Genomic DNA, 20,125 nt, shown 5'->3' with positions numbered 1-20,125 from the left:
AGCCACTACGTACGCTTGTTTGAAACGTTCAGCATTAGAAGGAAGAAGACGAGTGGCTTGGACCAAGTAGCTAGATTCGTTTCTCCTAAGAGCAAACAAGGCTGTTGCATGCATGATTAACACAAGAATACACCAACCCCGACTGGCGACTAGGACCAATCCAGCGGTCAAGTCCACACCCGCCCACCCACCCACCCACCACCCTACCTAGCTTCGCTGCCTATTTAACCCATGCTCTTCCTCCATTCCTCTCCAACAAGAGCCTCCCTCGCTTTCCTCTCCAATTTGAGCGCAAGTCCGCCTACCACTTTGAGAGTTCATCCTGGTCAAGCCTGAGCCAGATACAGACACTTACACCTACCAAGTTTCTAGCTTACTTGTTTGCATATCTCGATGGAGTGCGAGAACGGGCAGGTCGCCGGCAACGGCAACAGCTTGTGCTTGGCGCAGCCTGCGCGGGCCGACCCGCTGAACTGGGGGAAGGCGGCGGAGGAGCTGTCCGGGAGCCACTTGGACGCGGTGAAACGGATGGTCGAGGAGTACCGTAGGCCCGTGGTGACCATGGAGGGCGCCAGCCTGACCATCGCCATGGTCGCCGCTGTGGCCGCTGGTGCTGAGACCAGGGTGGAGCTCGACGAGTCTGCCCGCTGCCGGGTCAAGGAGAGCAGTGACTGGGTCATGAACAGCATGGCGAATGGCACGGACAGCTACGGCGTCACTACCGGCTTCGGTGCCACCTCCCACCGGAGGACCAAGGAGGGCGGCGCTCTCCAGAGGGAGCTCATCAGGTACGAATCAGTTAAAACCATCAACAAATTAGATATTTCAGTTGTTGATCCTCCTGTACTCCTTTGTTTTTGTGACCTGGAAGCCTTATTTTCTTGTCCACTTCTTGTTTGTTCAGATTCCTTAATGCCGGAGCCTTCGGCACAGGTGGCCACGACCATGTTCTGCCTGCCGCAGCAACAAGGGCGGCGATGCTCGTCCGTGTCAACACTCTGCTCCAGGGGTACTCCGGCATCCGCTTCGAGATCCTCGAGACGGTTGCTGCGCTTCTCAACGCCAACGTGACACCATGCCTGCCGCTCCGGGGCACGATCACCGCCTCCGGCGACCTTGTTCCGCTTTCCTATATCGCGGGCCTGGTGACCGGTCGAGCAAACTCCGTGGCCACTGCCCCAGACGGCAGCAAGGTTAACGCGGCGGAGGCGTTCAAGATCGCCGGTATCCAGCATGGCTTCTTCGAGCTGCAGCCCAAGGAAGGGCTTGCCATGGTGAACGGCACAGCAGTGGGCTCCGGGCTTGCATCCATGGTGCTTTTCGAGGCTAACATCCTCAGCCTCCTTGCCGAGGTTCTATCAGCCGTCTTCTGTGAGGTCATGAACGGCAAGCCGGAGTACACTGACCACCTGACACACAAGCTAAAGCACCACCCTGGACAGATCGAGGCTGCCGCCATCATGGAGCACATCCTTGAAGGAAGCTCCTACATGGCACTCGCAAAGAAGCTCGGCGAGCTTGACCCATTGATGAAGCCAAAGCAAGATAGGTACGCACTCCGAACATCGCCGCAATGGCTTGGCCCCCAGATAGAGGTGATACGCGCTGCCACCAAGTCAATCGAGCGTGAGATCAACTCTGTCAACGACAACCCACTCATTGACGTCTCCCGTGGCAAGGCCATCCATGGCGGCAACTTCCAGGGTACGCCTATCGGCGTGTCCATGGACAACACCAGGCTTGCCATTGCTGCGATCGGCAAGCTCATGTTTGCCCAGTTCTCGGAGCTGGTGAACGATCTCTACAACAACGGTTTGCCTTCCAACCTCTCCGGCGGGCGCAACCCGAGTTTGGACTATGGCTTCAAGGGAGCTGAGATTGCGATGGCCTCATACTGCTCCGAGCTCCAGTTCTTAGGGAACCCGGTGACCAACCATGTCCAAAGCGCCGAGCAACACAATCAAGATGTCAACTCTCTCGGTCTCATCTCCTCCAGGAAGACCGCCGAGGCCATTGACATACTCAAGCTCATGTCCTCCACATTCATGGTCGCCTTGTGCCAAGCCATCGACCTCCGCCATCTTGAGGAGAATGTCAAGGATGCCGTCAAGAGCTGCGTGAAGATGACGGCCAGGAAGACATTGAGCACCACCAACAATGGGCACCTCCACAATGCGCGATTCTGCGAGAAAGACCTGCTGCTCACGATTGACCGTGAGGCGGTGTTTGCGTATGCAGATGACCCTTGCAGCGCCAACTACCCATTGATGCAGAAGATGCGTGCGGTTCTCGTGGAGCACGCCTTGGCCAATGGTGAGGCCGAACGCGACGTGGAGACATCCGTCTTTGCCAAGCTTGCCGCGTTCGAGCAGGAGCTCCGTGCAGTGCTACCAAAGGAGGTTGAGGCTGCCCGGACCTCCGTGGAGAACGGCACCGCCACACAGCAGAACCGTATCACCGAATGCCGGTCATACCCGCTCTACAGGTTCGTGCGCAAGGAGCTTGGGACTGAGTACTTGACTGGGGAGAAGACACGGTCTCCTGGGGAAGAGGTGGACAAGGTGTTTGTCGCCATGAACCAGGGCAAGCACATCGACGCGCTGCTGGAGTGCCTAAAAGAGTGGAACGGTGAGCCCTTGCCCCTCTGCTGAACAGAGGATCAAGAAACTGAAGAGAAGACTGTGTGCAGAAGGCTCTGTATCTTCTTAGCTGGAGTACTCTCTTAGCTGATAAGTGATAATATTTTTTCAATTGTATTTTCTTAAGAATCGATGTTTTGTGGGATGGAAAATTCTTTCAGAGCTGCCATGTTGTTGCCAAAAATTGCAACTGCATAACTTGTACAACTTCTATGATGTAAGTTATAGAAGGGTACTATGTATGATAATATTTGTGATAAATGTATTGGTCTTTTTTTACAACAGTTGTCTGGTGGAGATCAACACCGAACAGGATTAATATGATGTGATGCCTTCTATTAATTATTTCTGTTGACCAATTACAGTATGACATGTAATGGAAGCAGGATTGTAAAGGGTTTGGTTTGGTTTTACTGCTCAGATGCAGATGACTTGTCTCTCTCTGTTCCTGAATGGTCATAACTCATAAGTCTAAACGGATATAGCATCGGCCCCTTTTTCTTTTCCATTTTGTGAACCTTGTGAGAAATCGCAAATTCTATTATAAGAGATCTTTCACAGTATCCTTGAATGAAACCGGCCAAAAGTACTTAAATCCAAATAATCCATCCCACTTACGCTAATGAGAAAAATAATGTTATCCCTCTTTTGATGTTTTCCCAAGATTATCACATATTCCATGCATGTGGGTGTTGTACATGTGAACAGTAATCAATGATGGGCATGCTATGGTCAAAGTCGCTTTGCACATGGGAGTACTGAAACAAGATATTTGTAATTCTTACCTCAAATTGCTGACGATATGCGGGAATGTCGAAATATAGCTCTTCCTTGGTCCCCTTTCCCAATTCTCTGGATATCTCCTTTGGATTTTCTCTACATTCTGATGAGCCAAAGGCTCCACGAACACCTCACCATAGGTGGACCTGCTATTATAAGAGATCTTTCACAGTATCCTTGAATGAAACCGGCCAAAAGTACTTAAATCCAAATAATCCATCCCACTTACGCTAATGAGAAAAATAATGTTATCCCTCTTTTGATGTTTTCCCAAGATTATCACATATTCCATGCATGTGGGTGTTGTATATGTGAACAGTAATCAATGATGGGCATGCTATGGTCAAAGTCGCTTTGCACATGGGAGTACTGAAACAAGATATTTGTAATTCTTACCTCAAATTGCTGACGATATGCGGGAATGTCGAAATATAGCTCTTCCTTGGTCCCCTTTCCCAATTCTCTGGATATCTCCTTTGGATTTTCTCTACATTCTGATGAGCCAAAGGCTCCATGAACACCTCACCATAGGTGGACCCGTCGAAGATATATGGCTCTTCCTTAGTTCCCTCCCAAATCACTCAACTCAGACATACTCGCAATTCACGTACAAAAACATACCTCATCAGAATGGCGGGACTCGGAGACATCCTGAAGATGAAGCCAGTACACAATCGCCGCAAATCACTGGACTGGGTCGCCAATGGGTATGATCTTGAAGATGACACATTTACCCTCAAGGGAAAGCCATGTGTAACTCCATCATGGATGTGGAGCTGCTCACACATTTCCACAGGAGGGGAAAACATTTTCTCCCTCTCCGATGAAGGAAGTACAGTATATGTATGCTAACTTTAAACCCAAATATGGAACTAAGATATCCTTCAACAACCTGATATAGAGGCTAAAAAACAAAGATAATATTGCATTTATTTTATATAATTTATGTAGTTGCATTACAAGAGTACACTAATTAGCGATGGACTCATGATTCAGGTATGGTTATGGGAGAAGTATAGCATACGGTTCACTCGGATGAACATCAGTTAATGCAGTTCCTGGAATGTTGGACATCCCCAAACGAATGATTTTTTGTAGATCTAAAAATACTGTCAGACCCAAATTCTCCATCAGTGAATGCAGTTCCTGGAATGTTGGACATCCCCAAACAAACGATCAATTTTTGGGCTGCTGCCACAGTTCAAAAAAGATCAGACCAGAGCGATCCTGTGCTTCAGCAAATGTCACCATCTCTAGTAAAGCAACCGTCTAGTTCTCAACCAAGTGAACTACGGTAAAATCAGAGACCAGAGAAGGGCTCCCCTCACAATCAAGCAAGGGGAGCAAACTATGGTAACACCACAGGCACTGCAACGTGCCATTTACTGTACCAAGAGATCGGACTGGCGTGAGAAAAAGCTACACATCATCTGCATCCAACTTGAGTTAGCCAACCAAATGCTTTCCGCTTCATCAGGAGCTCTGGCTCGTTTTTTGTGTCCAATGCTGACAGCCCGGAAGAAACCGAACAGAACAGAAAAAGAGACGAGAGCAATCAGCACAACCAAAGCCCTAAACGAGCTCAAACGAGAGCTATACATCTCATAATTGTTTGTGTGTGAAGAATATTCAGGTAGAAAATGTAAGTGCAAGGACAACAACATCTGAGCTTCTACACAAGACTACCTCAGCACTGTTCATTAGCTGCATAAAACAGCGCCACAAGGAGGCATGGTTCTTTATGTTAGGTCGACAGAAACCGTGTTTGCAACTCGGTGCAAAACTACTCTGGACCAGTTCTGCAATTTGACAACAAGCATCGGGGAAGAGTTCATGATATTTTTAGGGGAACATGTTCCTCCTCGGCATCCGGGCCTGCATATTGAAAAGGTAAATGTTATGTCCCGCCATGGTGCATCAATAAATTTACAAATATGTAGAACTGCTCGACGAAAACTACACAGCGAACTGTTTGTTCTCCCGATGCTTTTGCTGCCAGCAATGTGCATCGATGTGCTGTGATGCCTTGAGGTTGTTGGCCAAATATAATCCAACAGTTCAAGAAGGCAAATGCTGTGACCTTATATGCAAATTATGGCATGCTTTGGGATCACCTCAATTTCAACACAGTGAGTCCAACAATACCCACAACTGATGCCAACAATCAATATGTAAATCCTGTGATCCTACCCTTTTGTTTTGTCTATCATCAGACCAAACAAAGACATGCAAACTTGGACACAATATAATGGGATACATGAACCGAACCGGCCCGAAAATATAGGTTCAGAAAGTCCATTTTGCCTATTTAGTACATACTAACCTATGCATTGCATACAGTGAAGCGTCTCTTCTAGCATTTCAAGCTACTACTGTTTTATGGTGGAAAATGAAACCTCGGAGGACTATGATGTCCAACCAACATGAAATTCCAGCCAAATAATAACATGGACAAAGAAAACCCTGCACAGTTCCAGTTCCAGCACATCATTGATTTGTTATCCGCCTGCCCTGAACTCCTAAAATGAACACATCACCTCCAATACTCAAACCCCTTTTGATGCCTACCACACAGCACCTCCAAATGTGCAGTGCAATGCCACAATCTCTGTAAATACACTAACCATCATACGGATGAACGCAGGTTTAACATGCTTCAGAATCAATGTGAACAAAGGATTGGCTGATTAACGATCTACTCCTACAAGCTAAAACATGGCTTCAGTTTTGACTTCAGGTTCAGACTAGCATCACCCCCCATAAATGCAATGATAAATCTGAAGATTCTTCTGTTTTGTTTTGAGAAATGACAAATCTGTAGCTACGGCAGAGAGAATCGGTATATCACTGCGGCAGCAAGTATCGCGGGAAAGCAGCGAGGAGCATACCTGACGGCTTGGGCGCCGGGACGGCGAGGTCCTCCTCGCCGTAGATGTGGCGGAGGCGGGCGGCGGTGATGGGCGGGGAGGGCATGGCGGCGAGCTTGACGAGCTCCTCCCTCCAGGCCCACATGGTGGAGGACATGGCGGAGTTGGCGGCGCGGAGGGAGGACTTGCGGGCCTCCAGCTCGTCGATCTCGCCCTGCTGCTCCGACGACCGGAACGCCAGCGCCACGAACGAGCCCAGCAGCAGCGCGCTCGTCACCTTCTCCGGGTTCGCCGACAGCTTCGCGCCGATCCCCCGCAGCGCCGCCGCCGCCATCGCTCGATCCCTCGCTCGCTGGCTCTCGTCTGCGCCGCCGAGTAGCCGACTCCGCCGTAGCACACGATTGGCACGATTAGTTGGACCGCCGGCCGCGACCCTAAGCCCGGCCCCTTTCTCCTTGCTGGGCCGTAAAGGCGTAAACTAGCAGTCAGGGTTTGCATTTTGTTGCGTTAAATTCGTACCTCAAAAACAAAATCTCTTCCAACTTTGTCTAAAAAATAATTTCAAAAAATAACTTTGCCAAAATAAACATATGCCTTTCAACTCTTTTTATCCTGTAAAAAAACATGTCAATATCAAAAAAAATCTTTTTTTAGAAAAATGTACGCGTCCATGTCTTACCTCGGATGTAAATTATCATGGAAATTTATATTCAGTTTTGTTAAAGCACATCTAGATGTGCTCTAGTTGTTGCACACCTAAGTGACTCAATCAAACTAGAAAGAAAAAGATAAAAGATAAAAGAATGTTATGTGACATGTGTAAAAAGCCAAATTTGGTCCCGGCAAAAAAAAAAAGAACCCAAATCTGGTGCTACTGATTTTTCTTGTTTTTGCTCGGGGCAGAGTATAATATTATATTTGTAAAACTTGTCACGCATTTAAAGGACAAAAACATGTACCCCCACCAAAAAAAGGGACACATACATGTACATTGTTTAAGGAACCATATTTTATTTTGAAATTCTAAAAAGAATGAGTTCACGCCAGAACATAGTCATGGAAGTAAACAAATGTCGTTCCCAGTCTAACCTAACTCCAATTATAGAATGCATTCTTTATTATTGTTTTATTCACACAAGGATCACATATTAACATGGAAAAATAATGTTAACTTTTTTTGCAGGGAGAGAATTATCATACCTGATATAGTGATAGTTGTGCAAGCATAAGAGAAGACTTGTTAAATTGTGTGTCATTGTCCTTACAATTCAACATACGGTGCCTAATACCACAACCCTAATTTTGCCTGGTTATCCTCCTCGACATTGTGGATGTCATGAAAGATGAAAGTCACATCTCCATAATGCACTAAAGTACAAGTAACAACTTCAACTCTACCCTAAATTGGTTGTTCACGCGACCCAAAAGGTGAAATTGAGCTAAAATGCATTATCCCCAAAATGTCGCTGACTGATAGGGAGGGTAATATTGCTTACGGGAGGATGGTGTCTACCAGCGAGTAGCTCGTCTCCATGGCGGCGCCATCTATGGCGTCCATCGACAACTCCTTCCTGCCATGTGCTTGTGTTTGCTCCTACACATTATCCGACTCCATCTCAACAAAAAAGAAAAACCAATGACCTTGATTTTGCAGCTGGGATAGCTGCCAGCCCACCCAAGTTCAAGCCCCGGCTTTGACATGCGGTGCTCGCGGAGTTTCTCCTATAAAAAAATGCCAACCAGGGTTAGCCCTTGGGTTGGTCTTATTTTTTTCTAATTTTGCTACGTAATAAAAGCCACCTGGATTTGCTATATTTGGGACGGCGAGTGCCATTTCTCTCGATCTATACTTTTTTTATAGCTATCGGCCCCTCTTCCCTATGGGCCCTTCACGACTAGAAAGAAAAACTAAGTTGGCATGTAGAGGGTTTGAACCCATGGGCTCAGTACAAAGAATGAAGCAATTTGTTCAAATTAATTTGGCCGGTAAACAAACAGGTATTTGTCGATAACTAGATGTATAGGAAAAAAACTTTATAAGGAATAGGGTAGTTGTCCGTACACGGAGCCAGTGGTCAGCAATGGTGGTAGACATCGTGTGGAGCAATTCGATAGCCCGTGGTGACACGGGGAAGGCGTTTAATACCGTTGAGAGGGTCGAGTCGACGAAAGCAGCAAAGTAAGACAGTGGTAACTCAGTGCAACATGGAGATACGTGAGGCGATAGCAGTGGTGGTGCCGGTTGCGGGTAGAGGAAGACACTAGTCGCCATGGGCATGCGCGAGAGGAGGCGAACAGTAGCTTTAGCATGCTGAGCCTAGCACGCATTATAAAATCTCAATTTCTTGTGTTATTCAGTATATCTATATTTTCCTATGAACTTGATCATCAAGACATGTGTATGTGCAACCGATAAACCAAGGACAGGAATGAACAAAGAAGAAATGTCCTATAATAGAATGATAGAAGAACCAAACGCTTAATTTCAGCCGAAAGGGCTTGCTCTTTGTATTATGAGGAACAGCAGGGACAAGAACAGAATGAAACCAGAATTCTTGCAGTAGGTAGGTAAGAGGCCAAGGACCAAATTTTGATTTCAACGAATTTGCAGGGACAAAAACAAAATAAATCCACAAGTGCTTGAGCTCGCTGCAATTGAAAGGCCAGGGACCAAAATTTGATTTCAACCAATTTGCAGGGACAAAAACAGAATAAATCCACAAGAGCTTGAGCTCGCTGCAATGCAAAGGCCAAGGACTAAAGTTTAATTTGAAAGAATTGGTAGGGGCCGCGCGAACGCGTACCCCCTCTATCACAAATTACGACGTTCACTCTTCCACTTGGGAAGATGATAAGTCAACGCGCCCACCAAGTGCAATGTGGGCCATTGGCTTAGGCCACGGGCCTTGTTGATCGCCCGTCGACCCCGTCCAGGTAAGTATGGAACAACGTTGCACCTGCCTCTGCTTTTATAGTCGGTTCTCCCACCTGATTCCCTTTGGCTAGGCGAGGTGGGACTAAAACCACCGAAGCGCGGCAGCCGCGTGCGAGCGGAGCGGGAGCGCGGTGCAGGTCGCTGGTTTCGGTGGGCCCGCGTTCGCTCTATCTGGGCCTGCGGGAAGGACGAGCGATGCACAGACTTGGGCCTTGAGAACCAGCGGGCGGCTTGCTGCTAGTGTTGCTCGATTCGCTCCAAAAAAATTGCTAGTGTTGTTCGCTCCCTCGTCATCATCATCAAGTTTGGCTCGAAAATTTTATTGTTCTATTCCCTTTTTTTTTGCGGGCTTATTGTTCTATTCCCTGGAAAAAAAATCTTTGTGCTCGTATTGCTGCGCTTCTCCTCGCGTTGTTATCTCGTACGTACTCCCTCCGTTCTGAATTACTTGTCTTGAATTTGTCTAGATACAGAGGTATCTAGCACTAAAATGAGTCTAGATACATCCGTATCTAGACAAATCCAAGACAAGTACTCCCTCCGTTCTGAATTACTTGTCTTGGATTTGTCTAGATACAGAGGTATCTAGCACTAAAATGAGTCTAGATACATCCGTATCTAGATAATCCAAGACAAGTAATTCGGAACGGAGGGAGTATACAGCTGCTGCTCAAACTCATGGGTTCGATTTATGCACTGTCTTGTGTGTTAATCTGGCATGTAACCTCTTAAACTGGAAGATTTTGGCGGAGTTAGCAGGGCAACGAGGACAGGATCCACTGGGCCGGGTGGAAGAGGTTGATTAAACACCCACGGCCATCCATCCATAGCTTCAGCTGGCGACAGATTTATATATAGACCGATATAGCAGCAAGAGAGCCTTTTGCTTCGCGTCCCACAAACCCGTTGGCGCGCACACGCATTTATCGATCGATGGCCGAGATCACACGGGGGAGCCCACGTTGGCATGCTGCAGACTCCTTCAGCGCACAACTGGAGGCGCCCAATCTGGCCGCGCAGTAGGGGGGCTATCAAGATGGGCGGTTTGATACAAAGTGCTACTTAGAGCATCTCCAGCCATTGCCCCCCCAGGAGGCTTGAAAATCGCTGACTGGGGGCGAGCCGGCAAAAAACTGGCGCGGGGGCGATTGGATTCCCCCAGGCGCCGATATCAGCCCATTTTTTCGCAAAGCGCCCGCTTTTTGGTCTAGTTTCGGTGAAAAATCGGCCCAATATCGACGCAAATCGGCTCATATTCGACGTGGTTCGGCGCAAATTCAACACAAGTAATTATTTTTATCACATAGTTCATCATCGAAAATCAATAGAAATCAAAAAGTTCAACACAAATAATTCAATACAAATTATATAATTCAACAAATAAAAACTCATATTTCATCACACATCGAGCTAGGCGTTGCCCTTGAGCCTCCATATGTGCTCCACCAGATCCTGTTGCAGTTGTTGATGCACCTGTGGGTCTCGGATCTCCTGACGCATATTGAGAAAGGCAATCCAGGTTGCCGGTAGCTGGTGATCAACTTGTACAAGAGGACACTGCATGTAATATGGTTCAGTGTCAAACATTGTCTCTTCCTGCTCGCTCTCAATGATCATGTTGTGCAAGATGACACAGCAAGTCATGACCTCCCACATTTGATCTTTCGACCAGGTCTGAGCAGGGTACCGGACAACAGCAAATCAAGATTGGAGCACACCAAATGCCCGCTCGACATCCTTCCTGCAAGCCTCCTGAACCTTCGCAAAGTGGGACTTCTTGCTTCCTGGCACAGGGTTTGAGATAGTCTTCATAAATGTAGACCATCTCGGATAGATGCCATCAGCTAGGTAGTACCCCTTGTTGTAGTGCCGCCCATTGACCTCGAAGTTCACCAGAGGAGAATGACCTTCAACAAGCTTGGCAAAGACAGGGGAGCACTGTAGCATGTTGATGTCATTGTGAGTTTCTGGCATACCGAAGAAGGAGTGCCAAACCCGGAGGTCCTGTGTGGCCACTGCCTCAAGTACCACACTGCAACCGCCTTTGGCGCCTTTGTACATCCTCTGCCAAGCACATGGACAGTTCTTCCATTTTCAATTCATGCTTCGGTGCTTCCAAGTATCCCAGGAAATCCTCTTGCTGCATTATGTGCTAGGATTCGAGCAATGTCTTCAGCATTGGGTGATCGCAAGTATTGCGGTCCAAACACTGCCACCACTGCTCTGCAGAATTTGTAGAAACACACAATGGTCATGGACTTGGCCATGCACCCATAGTCGTCGAGTGAATCACCGAAAGCTCCGTATGCAAGCATCCTCATAGTTGTCGTGCACTTCTGAATTTAGGTGAATCCAAGTGTGCCGGTGCAATCCTTCTTGCACTTGAAGTAGTTGTCGAACTCCCGGATGAAATTCACAATCCTGAGGAAAAGTTTATGGCTCATCCGATAACGGCGCCAAAAAACTTTGTCGCCGTGCAATGGAGCGCCGGCGAAGTAGTCGGAGTGAAGCATGCAATAGCCTTCCAGACGATGCCGGTTCTTTGCTTTCAGCCGTCCCGGCGCCGAGCCACCTCGCCGCGGCTTCTCATTGCTCGCGAGCAGGGCGGCGAGGACCATAAGATGCTCCTCCTCCTGCGCGTCGGCATCGGCTTCCTCCTCCAGCAACGCCGCGAGCGTCTCATCGTCGTCCGAGTCCATCGCCGAGCAGGCAAACCGCCGAACGCCTGGCGGGCATGGCGGATGCGCAGCCGCCGGTATACCACCCTGCATGGCCGGAGCATCGGAAAACTCGCCCGAAAGGTGGTGGAGAGGTTGTCGCGGGGAAACCCTATCTCTTTTCTGACGGGGAATGGCCTATCTAACGGTGCTGGGCGGCGGACGACGCCGGGATCGGCATGGTGGCTGGCGAGCGTGCGGGGATGGTGGGCGAATCTGGACGATTGCCTTGACTCTTCGCCTGACAGTGTGACCCAGGCGTGTTTTTCCCTTCCGCCGGAGCTCCCGAGCGCCCCCCAACGCACTGGGTTCGGCCTAGAAAAAAAGCGCCCCGGGTGTCCTGTTGGGGACGCAGCTGGAGACACTCTTACTACTTAACCTGCGGACGAGAAGCAAACGGCGCAGCTCGCGAAATAGCTGAATTACTTTACGCCTGCAATGCAAATCTGGTGCTGGGAGTACACCAGTAGTGTTGATGTAACAAAACGCACTTACCTAAGAAACGTTACGCTTCACCGTTAAGTGGCAGTTCACACAATTTAATTTTCTATCGCGTTCATGCTAACAAGAGTGAAACTGGCCACTGCTTTTTATATTTGCAAGGCCAGATGAGTGATGGAAGTGCTCTGCATCAACTTCAACGTAAAATCCCTCGCAAAAAGGAAAAGAACTTCAACGTGAAACGTGTATGTTAACATATGCAGTACAGGGGAAACATGAATCATCACCAGCAAATACTCCTTAGACACTGAAGTAGAAACTGACACGATCAAAGTGCTTCCCTCCGAGTAAGGCGGCGCCAGGTTCTAGAGGATGGGTATTCATTTTGGAAGAGGGTATTCATTTTGCCCAAATCATCACTGTTTTGCAAAAAAATCGCTTGTTTTATATAAAATTTCAATGGTTTGTCAAAATCTTGGGTATTCAACCGAATACCCAAGAAGACCCCTGGGGCCGCCCCTGCCTCCGACATAGTCGTCTAAAATGCAATCTTTAAACATTCAGATTTCAAAGAACATTCTGCATACTGTAGACACCCCAGCCATGTAGATCGTCAACTTAGCATCACGATAAACATGAGATAATGGCATAAATACAATACTAAAAAGCTCTATTACGAGTTCAAATATAATTACACAATCTTAGGGTGTCCTTCGACTGCATATAGCTAGAGACCATAATAATACGCTAACATGACCCGTCCCAAACTCCCAAACAATCCATCCACACCAGCACAATCACGTCGCCACCAGATACAAAACCATGCCTACGGTAATATCCACACCAAACGTCTCACCCGTGCACAACACAACCAGCATAAAAGCTCATTCCCCCTGGGCAGTTCAATGGAAAAAATACTGCAACAACTGCATCCACAAAGTTCTACTGCTTCTTGCACTCCGTTGGTTGCTCGGCGTTCCCTTGTGCGCCACCCTTTGCAGGTCCCTGGTGGACGATGTACCATGCATTGTGAGATGATATCATTTCTAAACTGGAACCAGGCAAGTGTTCGAGATTATTAGTGTAGAGTTTGTACCTTCGGTTTGCCCGCCACCTGCTCAGTCAAATACAAAAGAAATATGTTAGCAAGGCCAGCTGAACACAGTAATGTTGCAGAGAGCAGAAACAGGTACTTCTATGGCTACAAGATAAGATTACCTTCTTCGTTGGCTTGCTTAGCTCTTCCTCGTCTTCATCCTCATCTTCATCCTCGTCCTCATCCTCATCATCTTCATCATCCTCATCATCATCCTCATCGTCATCATCCTCGTCACCATCTTCCATATCATCAAAATCCTCAGCTTGCACAGCCTCACAGTAAACCAAGAAACAGCATGAGGGATGATCTTATCCCTTATCGTAGACCTACAAGTCAAATTCCAACAGCAGCACAAAATCAGCAAGAGGGGCACTATGCTAAGACCATAATATACAGCTCACTGTGCAGAAATGGAATTAGATGTTGGGCGATGATCTCCAGTTCCCATTACAAAAAAATGCAGCAGAAGTTGAACAGAACTTACCCAATGTCATAATCATGCTCCATTTGACCCTGAAGCTCATCAGCCTACATCACAGATTGAAACAAAAAAAGTTTAGTATGAATTGTGAACAAAGCATAGTGTGCTCTCTGTGAATCAAACAATAAATCTGGAACATACGGCTTCTTCATCAATGTCATCATCATCAGGTACTTGTGGGGGGCAGAAAAAGTTGAAAAAGCTCTCGCACTCTTCAGTTTTAGTAATAGGCTTGGTGTTCTTTGAACCTTTCTTGGGTTTCTTCTTTAGAATCTTCTGTGTCACATTTTTCCCAGGATACCACTCAATTTCAGTCCTGGAGTACACATGATGTGTGAGGCTAATAATGGATGCACACGCAGTTATCATTTATAATGAAACATGAGAACCCTATACATGAAAACAACAACTAATAGGTAAAGAAATACCAACCCGATTGCTTTCTCCAAAATTGGGTCATCCTCATCAACCATATGATGGGATTTTGTTAGTACAGAGTTCTTGAAGAAAGGGTTTGTATCAAAGAAAAACTCAAGCTTGAAACCCTTGGGGTCATCAATTCTAGACCACTTGATATCCTTTAGATATTTCAAAACAGGCTCATCACGCTCTTGGATCTAGAATTAAGCAAGTATACAGTCAGAAATGCATTAAGGGAGCTAAAAGAACACCTAAAAATACAGCACACTATGAATTGCCTCCTCGGTCAACACGTCATTTGTTTTCAAAGCAGTGAGCCAAAAATCTGGGACTCCTTTAGCTGAAAAAGAGGTTAACAGCACATCAGAATGGTGATCTCTAAGAGGAAGTGCAAACTTTGATTTCATACCATCTGAATCTCCCCCCTCGGCAGCTGATAGGAACTAGGGTTTTGCCCTGCCTAGGGCGTAGGCTGTAGGGGAAGGAGGGAGGTGGGCGAGGGCTGGAGCGCAGCGGCCGGCGGCGAGGCGCCGTCCTTGCGGTTGGGCGGCGGCGGCGCAAGCAGGAGGCGGCTAGGGTTTTAGGGTTCCGGCTCCTCTGGGAGCCGGGCAATAGAATAGTCTTATTGCTTAATTCTGAAAATAGTCTTACAACTTGTATATATAACCACGATCTGAAAATAAAACTAAGATAACTTGCGGCCTAAGCCTGCCCGGTGGGCCTCCTACGGCTATAGGCCCGGCCGGTCATAACAGCAGCATTTTCACTGGTAGGTTCTTTAGCAACACCATCAACCTCCACAACTCCATTTAGAATGTCATACCTCTGAAACAACGCAAAACAATGGAACAATTTGCACATAAGGAAATGGACAGAAGTTATATCTTTTCATATATTCTCCTAAAATGTTATTAACATGGATTAAAAGTACCTTAGCATACAATGGTTCATACAACTTCTGGTACTTGGCTTCAAGGGCAGCCCATTCTTCAAAAAACTTCGCCTCAATCTCATCATGTTGGCTCTAAAGTATTACAGGGATAAATGTTAGTTCTCCGGGGCAACCAAATATCATACAATAAAATAGGCAATTTACTCGAGACATTGATCTACTCTGATCCAACAAATATGCATAGAAATGGAACTTTTCAAAGATTCACCATGGATAATTGATATGATACAAGACAAACTGGAAGCAATAAGGTTGACTGCACACACAAAAACGCTAGGAAATGGGAACAATACAAATGATGTAGCTTGTCTATAGTTGGTCCAACCAATGTCGTCATACATGCTAGCACCAAAAAATGTTGACATAGTTTGAATCATTTGATCCTGCATCCATGAGTACCTTAGTAAACTTGTGCCCTCTGACCTAAGGCGCCACCACTAGCGCCAAGTGACCCGGATTGTCATTCCGGGGCGGGTGATCCTCACGACTCCACACAATGGGCTGCTCAAACCATCACAAGTAATGGGGAACCGCTGGCTCAACGGTGTTCACACCCTTTTATGGAGCTTCTGATCCCGCTTGCATAAACTCGTGGTGAAGACGTGGTACTGCCCACTATTCAGCTGCTTCGAATTACTTTGATAGCCAGATTGTTGCTGCTGATTCCCCTGACCAGACTGTTGATTAAAACCACCTTGATTGCCTTGATTGCCTTGGCCCTGGAAACCGGAATTAGAACCGCCACCACCGTAACCCGGACCATGAGAGCCGGAACCTGAGCCGCCGCCCGGCCCATGATTGTTCTGGAAAAGATCAGAATTTTTATACTCCTTCATAATGAAGCAATCCTTCCAGAGGTGAGTGGATGGCCTTTCCCGTGTACCATGCTTTGGGCAGGGCTGATTCAACAGCTGCTCAAGATTGAAAGTTGGCCCCCCAACCCGAGGAGGTGGCTTTCCTTTACGACGTTGTCCATTATTCTGCGTGTTGGTGTTAGCCACAAAATCCAAACTATTATCAGCCTTGCGCTTACTGTTGCCTCCTTGACTCGCCGGGTTATGCTGATGTCATTTGGTGTTTCTACTCTTCTTTCCCTTTCCTGGCTTTTCATCATCAGACTCGGGGTCCTTGGTACTATCAGAGTCAGCATACTTAACCAGAACCGCCATCAGTTCCCCCATGTCCACTGCAGTGGCGCTTGAGCCGCCCTAGCTTCTGCTTAAGGGGCATAAAACGACAATTCTTATCTAACATCAAGACTGCTGAGCCGGCATTGATACGATCCGATGAGTGCAGGATAGTTGAGACCCGGCGCACCCAATGGGTTGTTGACTTGCCCTCCTCTTGGACACAGGCGTCCAAATCCACAATTGACATAGGCTGCTTGCACGTATCTTTAAAATTCTGGATAAATCGGGCTTTTAACTCGGCCCATGATCCAATGGAGTTGGCAGGCAACCCTTTCAACCAAGCACGAGTCGTCCCATCCAACATGATAGTGAAATATTTAGCACACACAGCATCGCTAACATCCAGCAGTTCCATGGCCATCTCATAACTCTCAACCCATGCTTCAGGGGGTAAGTTAGCTGTACAGTTAGGCACCTTACGAGGACCCTTGAAATCCTTGGGCAAACGCTCATTACGCAGAACCGGCACTAAACATGGCACACCCAAGGTTCTAGAGATCACGCCCGTCTCCACCGAAGTGGTCGGATAAACCGGAGAATGCTGATGAGTGATACGCCTCCAACATATCTACTTTTCCAAACACTTTTGCCCTTGTTTTGGACTCTAACTTGCATCATTTGAATGGAACTAACCCGGACTGACGTTGTTTTCAGCAGAATTGCCATGGTGTTATTTTTGTGCAGAAATAAAAGTTCTCGGAATGACCTGAAACTTCACGGAGCCACTTTTTGGAATTAATAAAAAATACTGGCGAAAGAATCAACCGAAGGGGGCCCACACCCTGGCCATGAGGGTGGGGGCGTGCCCTACCCCCTGGGCGCGCCCCCTGCCTCGTGGGCCCCCTGGAGCTCCACTGACCTCAATTCCAACTCCATATATTCACGTTTGGGGAGATAACAATCAGAGAGAAGGATTCATCGCATTTTACGATACGGAGCCGCCGCCAAGCCCTAATCTTCCTCGGGAGGGCTGATCTGGAGTCCGTTCGAGGCTCCGGAGAGGGGAATCCGTCGCCATCATCATCATCAACCATCCTCCATCACCAATTTCATGATGCTCATCGCCGTGCGTGAGTAATCCCATCACAGGCTTGCTGGACGGTGATGGGTTGGATGAGATTTACCATGTAATCGAGTTAGTTTTGTTAGGGTTTGATCCCTAGTATCCATTATGTTCTAAGATTGATGTTGCTATGACTTTGCTATGCTTAATGCTTGTCACTAGGGCCCGAGTGCCATGATTTCAGATCTGAACCTATTATGTTTTCATGAATATATGTGAGTTCTTGATCCTATCTTGCAAGTCAATAGTCACCTACTATGTGTTATGATCTGGCAACCCCGAAGTGACAATAATCGGGACCACTCTCGGTGATGACAGTAGTTTGAGGAGTTCATGTATTCACTAAGTGTTAATGCTTTGGTCCGGTACTCTATTAAAAGGAGGCCTTAATATCCCTTAGTTTCCAATAGGACCCATGTTGGTGTCAAAACCGGCGGATCTCGGGTAGGGGGTCCCGAACTGTGCGTCTAGGCGGATGGTAACAGGAGACAAGGGACACGGTGTTTTACCCAGGTTCGGGCCCTCTTGATGGAGGTAAAACCCTACGTCATGCTTGATTGATATTGATGATGTGGGTATTACAAGAGTAGATCTACCACGAGATCAAGGAGGCTAAACCCTAGAAGCTAGCCTATTGGTATGATTGTTGTTCGTCCTATGGACTAAAACCATCCGGTTTATATAGACATCGAAGAGGGCTAGGGTTACACAGAGTCGGTTACAATGGTAGGCGATCTACATATCCGTATCGCCAAGCTTGCCTTCCACGCCAAGGAAAGTCCCATCCGGACACGGGACGAAGTCTTCAATCTTGTATCTTCATAGTATTGGAGTCCGGCCGATGATGATAGTTCGGCTATCCGGACACCCCCTAGTCCAGGACTCCCTCAGTAGCCCTTGAACCAGGCTTCAATGACGACGAGTCCGGCGCGCATATTGTCTTCGGCATTGCAAGGCGGGTTCCTCCTCCGAATAATTTATAGAAGATTGTGAACACCAGGATAGTGTCCGGCTCTGCAAAATAAATTCCACATACCACCGTAGAGAGAATAATATTTACACAAGTTCAATCTGCTGACGTATTTGTGGCGTGACATCACACCACAACCAAGCCTTTACTCGAATTGTTTTTATTGTACCACCTCAGCACGTTTAGCGAAGCGGTTTCCTTGGCACGTCTTGTCGAAGCAGAGATCATGTTCCCCTTATTCCGGGATTCCCATCAATACGGACATGGGTAACCCAACCGCGCCCGTTGCCACGCCCCCTCCATCGAAGGCGGGTTCCAAACGGTCACGGGGACGGCTCTTGGTATTCTCCTTCTTTATAATGAGACCAAGGCCCGTTCTTTTTCTTCAATCCTCAATCGAATCCGCCCCTCGCCCCGAATTCCAACACCCAGGGCTCCAGATTCAGGTACTTTCGACCTTCGATAATGTCCGGTTCCGATCTATGAGGCCGGTGGATGCCCTCCTCCGTCACGGAAGAGGACGTGCTAAAGCTGAGAGACGCCAGGTACTTAACCTACGAGATTTCGCATAGGTTGCCTGCCCAAGGGCAAGTTATTCCTACTCTCGAGCCCGGCGAGAGTGTCGTGTTCGTGTCTCACCTCCGTCGGGGTTTAGGCTTCCCTATGGATCCCTTCGTGAGGGGGCTCATGTTTTACTATGGGCTGGAATTCCATGACTTGGCTCCGGAGTCCATCCTCCACATCTCATCATTCATTGTCTTCTGCGAAGCCTTCCTCCGCACTACCCCTCACTTCGGCTTGTGGCTCAAAACCTTCAACGTGGAGCCGAAGATGATTGAGGGGCGTCAGGCAAAGTGCGGCAGGGCGGTTATAAGCAAGAGGGCCGATGCTCCATGGCCCAAGGGCTCTTTTCAGGAGGAGCTCGGCTTGTGGCAACAGGAGTGGTTCTATATCACCGCTCCCAGGGGCAGCAGGCAGAGGCCGCCGCCCGCCTTTCGCCCGGGTCCTCCATAACGGCTGACGTCATGGGTCAACAAAGAGCTTGACTGGGGGCCGTCCAAAGACGTACCCCTATTGCAGGGCCGGATTCGAGACCTCCAAGAAACGGAGATCAATCTGGTTGTAGTGGCACAGGTTATGCTGATTCGGCGCCTTCTGCCCTGCAAACGTCGCCCCCTCCGCCTGTGGGAATTCAATCCAGAGGGACCACGAGCTCTCCAACACTTCATGGGTTTGACACCCGTGGAGATGTACAAACTGTTCTGCGGATCACAAGAGATGCGTCCGGACTTGACCGAGGACATTGGCCTAAGCTGCAGTCGCCCGGATACTCAAGTAAGTAGCCCTGTGTCCGGACACATTGTCCATTTATTTATCACGGGTTTGCCTTTTAACCAGCTATCCCTTGGACAGGAGTGGATAGCGCAAGCAAAACTGATACGGTGTCCGGCCCCCCTCCCTGAGACCATGCTGGATCCCGTGTTAATCAAAATGTTGGAGGTTGCACCTTCGGAGGAGGGCGAAGGGGGGCACAGGGAAACTACCACCTCTGCCAAGGAGGCTTTCAGTAA

The 20,125-nt window shown here is 47.9% G+C and overlaps 2 protein-coding genes, 1 non-coding gene and 1 pseudogene across 3 annotated transcripts; 1 reads left to right on the top strand and 3 right to left on the bottom strand.

Annotated features, from left to right (window-relative positions):
* The first annotated feature begins 259 nt into the window (after positions 1 to 259).
* Positions 260 to 2,918, top strand: LOC123088069 (phenylalanine ammonia-lyase-like). The gene is made up of 2 exons (XM_044510221.1): positions 260 to 788; positions 905 to 2,918. The coding sequence occupies exons 1-2, from the start codon at positions 394 to 396 to the stop codon at positions 2,649 to 2,651; spliced, it is 2,142 nt and encodes a 713-aa protein (XP_044366156.1). The 5' UTR covers positions 260 to 393; the 3' UTR covers positions 2,652 to 2,918.
* Positions 2,919 to 4,974: 2,056 nt separating this feature from the next.
* On the bottom strand, positions 4,975 to 6,738 carry LOC123088068 (uncharacterized). The gene is made up of 2 exons (XM_044510220.1): positions 6,308 to 6,738; positions 4,975 to 5,294 (listed from the first exon to the last, which is right to left on the bottom strand). The coding sequence occupies exons 1-2, from the start codon at positions 6,618 to 6,620 to the stop codon at positions 5,251 to 5,253; spliced, it is 357 nt and encodes a 118-aa protein (XP_044366155.1). The 5' UTR covers positions 6,621 to 6,738; the 3' UTR covers positions 4,975 to 5,250.
* A 2,329-nt stretch (positions 6,739 to 9,067) lies between these two features.
* LOC123088694 (U1 spliceosomal RNA) lies at positions 9,068 to 9,228 on the bottom strand. Its single transcript, XR_006442010.1, has one exon. It is a non-coding gene; the product is annotated as a U1 spliceosomal RNA (small nuclear RNA).
* Positions 9,229 to 13,202: 3,974 nt separating this feature from the next.
* On the bottom strand, positions 13,203 to 16,512 carry LOC123084261 (nucleosome assembly protein 1;1-like; annotated as a pseudogene).
* Positions 16,513 to 20,125: the final 3,613 nt, after the last annotated feature.

Source organism: Triticum aestivum, chromosome 4A (genome assembly GCF_018294505.1).
Source record: "Triticum aestivum cultivar Chinese Spring chromosome 4A, IWGSC CS RefSeq v2.1, whole genome shotgun sequence".
Taxonomy (NCBI): domain Eukaryota; kingdom Viridiplantae; phylum Streptophyta; class Magnoliopsida; order Poales; family Poaceae; genus Triticum; species Triticum aestivum.
Note: the sequence above shows the minus strand (reverse complement) of the source record. Positions and strands in the feature narration are given on the sequence as shown.